The sequence below is a fragment of the Nanorana parkeri genome, unplaced genomic scaffold (genome assembly GCF_000935625.1).
Source record: "Nanorana parkeri isolate BGI_ZX_2015 unplaced genomic scaffold, ASM93562v1 scaffold4060, whole genome shotgun sequence".
Taxonomy (NCBI): Eukaryota; Metazoa; Chordata; class Amphibia; order Anura; family Dicroglossidae; genus Nanorana; species Nanorana parkeri.
Window position 1 is genome coordinate 13,253 of NW_017310327.1, and position 10,047 is coordinate 23,299.

A 10,047-nucleotide genomic window follows, 5' to 3' on the forward strand; every position below is an offset into this window, starting at 1 on the left:
CAGAAGTCCTCTCCAGAAACTTCTGCGGTTTGCGGTCAGAGGACCGGCTGGAGTTCTCCATTTTCAGTACCAGGGCACTGCCCTTTGGACTGTCGTCCGCACCAAGGATTTTTACCAAGGTGCTGGCAGAAGCCTTTACCCACTTGAGGGCGAGAGGAGTAGGGGGTCCTGCCGTATTTGGACGACCTTTTATTTTTTGCCCCTTCGGGGGACCCCCTGAGATTGGAACTCGCCATCAGCCACCTGGAGCATTTGGGGTGGTTACTGAACAGGGAGAAGTCCCAGTTGGTCCCTTTGTAAACTGAAATATTTGGGGTACTGGATAGATACCCGCAATGGGCTGATTTCTCTTCCTCAGTAGAAGGGTCTCCTGCTGGGTGCAGAAGCACTGAGCCTTTATCTAGCGAAGGAGGCACCCTGCAGATCATGTCATGAGGGTTCTGGGGCTGATGACATAGGCCATGCCGGCTGTCTTCTGGGCGCAACGGCACTCCAGGCCTCTTCAGAACTTGCTCTTGAGTCAGTGGGGAGGAGGATCAGAAGGTCTGGACAGGGGGTTGGTCCTAACGGACCCCGTCAGACAATCGTTGCTTTGGTGGACAGACCGTCGGAACCTTGGGGGAGGCAGGTTGTGGAGTCAGCCAGGACCTCTCAGGGTCACCACGGACACCAGCGCGTGGGGGTGGGGAGCCCACCTTCAGGATCTCATGTGCCAAGGGGCGTGGGATCATGTCTGGCGGCACGGGTCTTCAAACATGAGGGTATTGAAAGCCGTGGGCTTTGCCCTCTTGCATTTTCAACATCGGCTAGCAGGGACTCGCGTTTTAATCTTGTCGGACAAACCCACAACAGTGGGGTACATAAACCGGCAAGGGGGCACGAGATCACAAACTTTGACGTCCTTAGCAGACTCAATCCTCTCCTGGGCAGAGACAAATCTCCAGTCATTAAGGGCGGCCCATTGGAAAGGAAGTTTGAATGGCCTAGCGGATTCCCTCAGCAGGAGGGAAGTGAGTACAGAATGGTCTCTAGACTCCCAAACCTTCCAGGGGATAGTCAGGACTTGTGGACTTTTCTTGCTTCAGCAGCAAACAAAAAGATGGACAGAGGTCTGGGGGTGGACGCTTTTGCCCACCCTTGGAAATTCCGGTTGGCGTATGCATTCCCCCCCTCCCCCCCCCCAGCACTTGATTCCAAAGGTTATTCGGAAGCTAGAGAGGGAAGAGACTGCATTAGTGTTGGTCACCCCATTCTGGCAGAAGAGACCTTGGTTCACGGCACTGCTGGATTTGAGCAGGGACACCCCTTTGCCTCTTCCTTTTGAAGGAGGATCTTTTGATGCAGGGTGTGGTGCGTCACCTACAGGTACAAGCACTGCGTCTAACGGCCTGGTTACTGAGAGGGACATCTTGGCGGGTAAGGGTCTCTCTGAGAAAGTAGTGTCCACTCTCCTTCGCAGCAGGAAAGCCTCCACAGCAGCTGTTTACCACAAGGTGTGGAGGGTTTTTTCCCGCTTGGCGGAAAGAAAGGGGAGGTGCCACTACTGGGACGGTGGCACGGTTTTAGAATTCTTACAATAAGGATTAGATGGGAGCCTTGCTTGCAGCACTCTGAAGGTACAGGTGTCAGCCTTGTCCAATTGTCAGGCTTGCTGAGGTGCCCCTTGAAGATTCCTGAAGGCGGCAGAGAGATTGAGACCCCCCCAAAGGTTAAATGTTTTTCCGCACGGGACCTGTCCGTAGTGCTGCAAGGGTTTCCCCGGACCACCTATTGAGCCGATCACGGACTGTTCCATCAGGGCAATCGCTTTGAAAGTAACGCTCTTGGTGGCCCTGGTATCTGCCAGGAGAGTGCGTGAGATTCAGCCCTATTGTACGATCATGTCGGACAGGATTGTGCTGCGGCCTTATCCAGCCTTCTTGCCGAAGGTGGCCTCTACATTTCATAGGACGCAAGAGATGGCCATCCCTTTTTTCCACTAATCCTAGGAATGATACGGAGAAGGGGATGGCAGGGCATAGATGTGAGGGGATGCATGCTGGGATATCTGTCCAAGACTAGTGATTTGGAGGAAGTCGAGTAACCTTTTCGTCTAGTTCCAAGGACCAAAGAAAGGCAGTAGAGCTTCCAAAAGCACTATAGCTAGATGGATTAGGGTTGCCATTTCCGAGACTTGCCAATCTCGGGGGAAAGGGCTACCCGAGCATTGCACGGCGCATTCCACCAGAGCGTGGGGCTACCTCTTGGGCGGAGAGAGCAGGGGCAACACCAGATCACATCTGCAGAGCAGCCACCTGGTCCAGCTTCCAGACATTCGTCAGACGCTACAGGCTTGATCTGCTGGCTCATCGGGACCAAGCTTTTGGCAGGAAGGTCCTGTAGGCAGTAGTCCCACCCTAAATGAGTAAGCATGGTTCTCGCTAATCTTCTCATTGGCTGTCCTGGAAGATGACTGGGGAAAACATGAGTTAGGAACCTGGTAACTCTGTTTCCAGGAATCTACCAGGACAGCAAGTTCCCTACCGACGTTGAAAATTAGGGACGTGCTGGACCCTGAAGGATCGGGCAATATGAGGGTTTTTTTAAAAGACAAAGAAGGTGTTGAGTGACTACTCATGTGACGGCCTTCTGTCTTTAAATATTAATGAGGTGGGTTTGTAGGAGTGTCTTTTTATCTAATGTGGATGATGTGTTTCCTGTTTCAGGCGGGGGAAGCTCTCTCGCTCTCTTCTCCCCTCTCTCTCTCTCTCTCTCTCTCTCTCTCTCAGTGGCTGTCCTAGAAGATTCCTGGAAACAGAGTTACCAGATACCTAACTCATGTTTTCTCCATTGTACCGGTCCTTGTAGTATGCTCATGTCCTTTCTCCTCCGCAGACTGGAAATCCAAATATCTGGCATCTGTGAAAGAGGTCTTCCGAGGTATTGAAGAACATGCCTCCGGTCCGGGGAAGATTGGAGGTCTTGAGCAAAGATATCCCAGGCTCCGCTGCCTCCAGGTTACTCGGGAGGAAGGAAGTACAATACCTTATTCTGGCACTTTACTTGAACAGGCCGAGGTGACCAAGTCCTTAGACCAATATTCCCCGTCCAATGTCCAGGACCTGTTTGTTCCTGACGGCAGCGGTTTTGTTCCTAAGACTCTGGTGTTGGTGGGGCCTCATGGAATCGGTAAAACGATGACATCACAGAAGATCATGTTGGATTGGGCCTCTGGAAGCCTATACGCAGACACATTTAATTTTGTGTTTTATTTAAGTGGCAAAGAAATTAATAAGATTGAAGGAAATGTCAATATCGCTGGACTGGTGGCCCAAAGCTCCAAGATACAGTGCTCAGAAGGCTTGATCAAGTCGGCTTTCACTGATCCTTCCAAAGTTCTTCTGGTTTTTGATGGGTTTGATGAGTTGAGGTGGACCCTGGAAGATAACTATGAGGAATATGTGGGTCTCCTGAAAAAGGTCACCAAAGAAACTTTCCTGAGATGCTTATTTAGCAAAGATATCCTTGATGGAACTTCCATGATCATCACAACCAGATCCATGTGCCTACGGAAGATGAAGGACTTTGCTCAGTCCCCTTGTTCTATTGAACTTCTGGGCTTTTCAGACCGAGATCTCCAACAATATTTCCATCGTTTCTTTGAGAACAAAGATGAGGCAGACCAGGCTGGTTCTGTGATGAAGGAAAATGAAGTTCTGATGGGTTTGTGTTCGGTCCCTTTGACCTGTTGGCTTGTCTGTACTATACTGAAGGCAGGAATGAAGAGCGACCTTAGCTCAGCAAACTGTAAAACGCTCACCTCGGTTTATCTGCTTTATCTGGAGAGCTTGCTAATGAATGAAGGGAACAAGCAGCCGGTACTGGAGTGTCTGAAGAAACTATGTGCCTTGGCCAACGAAGGCGTCTTGGATCAGAAAAGCTTGTTTGATGTGGAAGATCTTGGAAGGCATGGACTGACTCCATCAGAGGTAGCTTCTGTGTTCCCAAATGACGGCATTCTCCACAAGGATGCTAAAGACTCCACCCACTACAGTTTCCTTCACCTGAGCGTTCAGGAGTTCTTTGCTGCTTTGTATTATGTGTTGGGCCAGGACGCCGAGGTTAAAGAGATGAACGGGGCAAGTGGAGATACTTTCCTCCCAAAAGTCTGCAAGGAAACATCTCTGTGGCTTCAGTCTGAACTTCACCCACACCTGAGCTCAACTGTCCGGTTCCTCTTTGGTCTCCTAAATGAGAAGCGGTTACAGAAGTTTGCTTGTGGCGTCGGGTCTAAGGCGTCTGTACGAGCTAAACCTGCCATGGAAAAATGGCTGACGGCCGGGAAACCCTCCAGATTCTGCATTGACGCGCTAGCTTGTGTCTATGAAGCTCAGGATGAGGAGCTGCGCAGAGGAGCGTTCAATGGCCAAGATTTGGTCTTCCAGTTGTGTTCCTTCTATTCAGCCATGGTGAATGTATGTACCAGAGAGATGCTGTACTGTCTTGCAGGCCGGGAGAGCTTTGGCTCCATCACCCTAGAAGATCACCTGATACGACCCAAAGATTTCGAGTTGCTGTCTCCTCTCTTCCATAGATCTTCAAAGCTTTCGTAAGTGTTCTAGCTTCTGTAGTCTGTTTACCTCAAAGTACCATTTCTGAAACACTTTCCTTGCTGGAAGGCCTTTTATCATGTAGGACATTATGAACACGGTCACACCAATCCCCATTTCTTGTATGACTGGTGGCCAATGTGCTGCTTTATTCCAGAGCCAATGGTCTGCTAACATCCCGGCTGTAGTCTCTTCTTACCAGAGGCCATGTAATGATATCACCACTGGTTATAGTGGGAGGGCCTGGGTGTCTCACCACTGGTTAGAGTGGGAGGGCCTGGGTGTCTCACCACTGGTTAGAGTGGGAGGGCCTGGGTGTCTCACCACTGGTTAGAGTGGGAGGGCCTGGGTGTCTCACCACTGGTTAGAGTGGGAGGGCCTGGGTGTCTCACCACTGGTTAGAGTGGGAGGGCCTGGGTGTCTCACCACTGGTTAGAGTGGGAGGGCCTGGGTGTCTCACCACTGGTTAGAGTGGGAGGGCCTGGGTGTCTCACCACTGGTTAGAGTGGGAGGGCCTGGGTGTCTCACCACTGGTTAGAGTGGGAGGGCCTGGGTGTCTCACCACTGGTTAGAGTGGGAGGGCCTGGGTGTCTCACCGCTGGTTAGAGTGGGAGGGCCTGGGTGTCTCACCGCTGGTTAGAGTGGGAGGGCCTGGGTGTCTCACCGCTGGTTAGAGTGGGAGGGCCTGGGTGTCTCACCGCTGGTTAGAGTGGGAGGGCCTGGGTGTCTCACCGCTGGTTAGAATGGGAGGGCCTGGGTGTCTCAGACTTGGTCTGTCATGCCCATGGAGCTCTGGCTGGCTAAGCAGTGTAAAGAGAAGAATATCCAACAGTCAATATTCAGCAGTTTGTCTTGAACTTGTGTTTGGCTCTGAGAGGTCATTGCATTTTCTTTCTCCTCCAGCTTTGTACGGTGCGGCTTTGCTGAGGACACCGAGACTGGTGGGAAGGCCTCCTGGCTGTCCAACCCAGGCAGCAAAATCCAAGATCTAGAGTAAGTTTGTGACCTCCTTTTCATCTTCCCTTTCAAAGAGGAAGTCTGTTCCCTGTGCTGGGGATTGCTGGTGGAGCTCAACAAAGGGGAGGAGTCAGTAGACATTGGGCTTTTCTACTGTTAAATGCTTTAACTTTTATTCTTCTGCTCTTCTTGCAGGTTTCATGTCTGTGTGGTATACATGGGTTAGGTCTGATGGGTACGTTGTATGAAGGACATGGGGTGAGGACTGATGGGTACGTTGTATGAAAGACATGGGTGAGGTCTGATGGGTACATGGGGTGAGGTCTGATGAAGGACTTTTGGTGAGGTCTGATGGGTACGTTGTATGAAGGACATGGGTGAGGCCTGATGTGAACGTTGTATGAAGGACATGGGGTGAGGTCTGATGGGTACATTGTATGGAGGACATGGGTTGAGGTCTGATGGGTACATTGTATGAAGGACATGGGGTGAGGTCAAATGGATACATTGTATGGAGGACATGGGGTGAGGTCTGATGGGTACATAGTATGAAGCACATGGGTGAGGTCTGATGGGTACATTGTATGAAGGACATGGGGTGACCATTGTAATCTTCTGGCCAAGAGCAGTAGATTTGTCTGCAGGCTGAACGACTGCAACTTGACTGCCGCAAGCTGTGAGCACCTTGGCTCTGCTCTTAAAGCAAACCGATCCCTACACAAGTTGGATCTGGTACTGAATGAACTTAAGGATGAGGGAGTGAAGTTTCTATGTGAGGGGCTGAAGGATCCCGGCTGTACTCTGCAGGAGCTGAGGTGAGCCCTCCATCATGCTGGTATCTTACAATGACAGATCTGCAGGAGTTTGTTTCCATTGGCAGACGTTTCCGCTGGAATAAACTCTGGACTCTGGAATAAATGCCTAAACCTCTAAATCCAAAAAAGTTCCAGCTTTAGATCCTGTAAATTCTAGAAGTGTTTATCGGCTGTAGTCTGGATAGTGAGACTATGCCATATAATTTATCATGGAAGCTCTAACTGGACTTGTCCTTTCCAGGATTGAATTCTCAGAGCTTTCTCCGGCCTGTTGTGACTACCTCCACTCTCTTCTGATGACCAATCGAACTCTCACCACCCTGTACTTGAGAGAATGCAACATCCAGGACACAGGGGCCAAGCGGCTGTGTCAGGCCCTCTGTAAGCCAGGCTGCACTCTGGAGAAGCTCGGGTAAGGTCTGCTGGGTACATTGTATGAAGGACATGGGGTGAGGACTGATGGGTACATTGTATGAAGGACATGGGGTGAGGTCTGATGGGTACATAGTATGAAGGACATGGTGTGAGGTCTGATGGGTACATAGAACGGAATACTGATGGTCCATTAATGAATCTGGTCATGTGGTCTTGTTCCCTCTGTGCAGGTTGTTTGAGAATAACATAACCGGCTCGTCCTGTGAAGATTTCCGATTGGTTCTTCTTAAAAACCGGACTTTAACCACCCTGCATTTGACTTACAACAAACTACAGGACTCTGGAGTAAAGCTGCTTTGTGAGGGGCTGCGTGACCCAGGCTGTACCCTACAGAAGTTGCTGTAAGAATCCTGCAGATGGGGCCCTATGATTGGTGCTGAGCCTGGGAGTCCATTGGGTTTTATATTGATGTCTCTTGTTTACAGATTGACTCAGTGCGAGCTGACCCCGGCCTCCTGCGAGGATCTCCGCTCAGTCTTGGTCACAAACCGATCTTTGACCAAACTGAAACTTACCTGGAATAAACTCGGGGATTCTGGAGTCAAAGTTCTGTGTGAAGGACTACGAGACCCGCACTGTACCCTGCAAGAGCTGGAGTAAGACTTCTACTATAACCTGTTACATGGACACTGTACCTGTGTATAGTTACCCTTCAATAAGTACAACTTCCTGTCGGCTTTATTCATCATCAAGCGGTATGTTGTATTGATCTGATGTGACCCGGTCTGTGTAGCTCACCTATCAGACAATTCCTCTACAGCAGGGGGGCCCATAAGGTCCTGTCCTCCTGCCGTGGTGCTTCTCTGGATCCTCGCTGATCTCCCCCATCTGTATGCAGCGGGGATCCGAGGAGAAGCGAAGGAAGCGCTGCAGGCGGAGGAGGGAGCCGCTATCACAGCAGCACACCGAGCGGTGAGGAGAGAGCTCTCTCCTCACCGCACATGCTGTTGTGATAGCGGCCCCCCGTGGCTGAAGTGCTTCCCTCGCTTCTCCTTGGATCCCCCTCTGCCCGGGAGAGCAGCGGGGATCCAGAGGAGAAGCTGAGCCCTCGTGTGTGAGGCCGAGCGGCAGAGGATCGGTACATATCCGTGATATGGATCAATCCTCTGTGCAGGAAAAACACTGGAGCGATCAGTGTTTGGTCCTTGTATGTAGGGGGCTGTAGTTACCTAGGTCCTTGTATGTAGGGGGCTGTAGTCGCCCAGGTCCTTGTATGTAGGGGGCTGTAGTTACCTAGGTCCTTGTATGTAGGGGGCTGTAGTCGCCCAGGTCCTTGTATGTAGGGGGCTGTAGTTACCTAGGTCCTTGTATGTAGGGGGCTGTAGTCGCCCAGGTCCTTGTATGTAGGGGGCTGTAGTTACCTAGGTCCTTGTATGTAGGGGGCTGTAGTCGCCCAGGTCCTTGTATGTAGGGGGCTGTAGTTACCTAGGTCCTTGTATGTAGGGGGCTGTAGTCGCCCAGGTCCTTGTATGTAGGGGGCTGTAGTTACCTAGGTCCTTGTATGTAGGGGGCTGTAGTCGCCCAGGTCCTTGTATGTAGGGGGCTGTAGTTACCTAGGTCCTTGTATGTAGGGGGCTGTAGTCGCCCAGGTCCTTGTATGTAGGGGGCTGTAGTTACCTAGGTCCTTGTATGTAGGGGGCTGTAGTCGCCCAGGTCCTTGTATGTAGGGGGCTGTAGTTACCTAGGTCCTTGTATGTAGGGGGCTGTAGTCGCCCAGGTCCTTGTATGTAGGGGGCTGTAGTTGCCCAGGCCCTTGCATGTAGGGGGCTGTAGTTGCCCAGGTCCTTGTATGTAGGGGGCTGTAGTCGTCCAGGTCCTTGTATGTAGGGGGCTGTAGTCGTCCAGGTCCTTGTATGTAGGGGGCTGTAGTCGTCCAGGTCCTTGTATGTAGGGGGCTGTAGTCACCCTGGTCCTTGTATGTAGGGGGCTGTAGTCGCCCTGGGTCCTTGTATGTAGGGGGCTGTAGTCACCCAGGTCCTTGTATGTAGGGGGCTGTAGGCGCCCAGGTCCTTGTATGTGGCTCTCCATTGTCTCTGTTTGGGTTTTGTCTTGAGAACAAGCGTCGTTAATAAGACAAACCTTCCGTTCTGATTCCTCTCCTGCAGCCTGTCGGGTTGTGACCTGACCTCCTCCTCCCTCGAAGAGTTGACCTCCGTGATCAATAAGAACCGATCTCTGACCAGACTGGATCTGTCGGGAAATAAGTATGAGGACGTGGGAGTGAAGAGACTATGCGAGGCCCTCCGAGATCCGGGCTGTACACTGGAGGAGTTCAGGTGATGTCCCCATTATAATGTATGGTAGCCTGCAGGACTCTGGAATAAACCTCCATGGTCATACGGGTCTTCTCTCCGGTATAGAGTGGGGTATTGTGAGATGACGGCTTCCTGCGCTGAGGAGTTCCTGGCCGTCATTAATACAAACAAGTCTCTGAAGGAGCTGGACGTATCGTTTGCCTACGAGGAGGAAGAACCCTTTGCAGATCTGGACTTTATGTTCCACAGATTCGAGCACCCGGCCTGCACTCTGGAGAAAAATAAGTAAGTGACCTTCTCCTTTACATGGAAGAACTCCGCCCACACCGGAGGTCCTCCCATTCAGGGTGCTCCGCCCTCCACTAATCCTTTGTCTTTCCTTGTAGTACCCAGGATGGAATGTTCATCTACTTCAAATACAGGAAACCAGAGTGATGACTGCGACGTCCCTGAGGGTCCAGACCCCTCCCATTGAAGGTAATTGGCTGATCTCCGGATCTGATTGGTGGAATTGAAGAGAAAACATACAACGCTGCCGTCCCAGTCACTTCCTGTATAAGTGGAGTATAAACTACAGGCCGCCCTTGTGAGAAGGTCCTGAAGGCCTGACACTGACCACCTCTCCACCTTAATCCAGCAGTGGAACCCTTGTCCTGCAATGGGTTTCTGCAATCGGACACCAATTCCTGGCATAAAAGTAGGTGACCAGGAGGTGAGGTCGGCCCTATTGGCGGATGATCTACTTCTCTTTACCTCCCACGTAGAGAAAGATAATCCCGATCATCCCTACAACACTTTGGTAAACTATCAGAGACCTCTATTGATAAGGGACTTCTATAGATCAATTATAGACAAAAGCAAAATGCTACTCCTGAGCCGATCAACGTTGCCGGAAGCTCGTAGGGCGGGGTTTCCACTTGGCCAAAGAGAACATCACCTACTTGGGAATAAAAAATAGGCAAAAACCCTTCTAGTATATATTACCTAAACTCGGGA

The 10,047-nt window shown here is 51.1% G+C and overlaps 1 protein-coding gene across 1 annotated transcript; it reads left to right on the plus strand.

The window, feature by feature from the left end:
* The first annotated feature begins 461 nt into the window (after nt 1-461).
* LOC108803705 (NACHT, LRR and PYD domains-containing protein 3-like) lies at nt 462-9,531 on the plus strand. Its single transcript, XM_018575526.1, has 12 exons — nt 462-761; nt 1,185-1,416; nt 2,875-4,588; nt 5,493-5,582; nt 5,742-5,757; nt 6,171-6,361; nt 6,603-6,773; nt 6,967-7,081; nt 7,145-7,392; nt 8,890-9,072; nt 9,157-9,336; nt 9,438-9,531. The coding sequence occupies exons 1-12, from the start codon at nt 462-464 to the stop codon at nt 9,484-9,486; spliced, it is 3,489 nt and encodes a 1,162-aa protein (XP_018431028.1). The 3' UTR covers nt 9,487-9,531.
* Nucleotides 9,532-10,047: the final 516 nt, after the last annotated feature.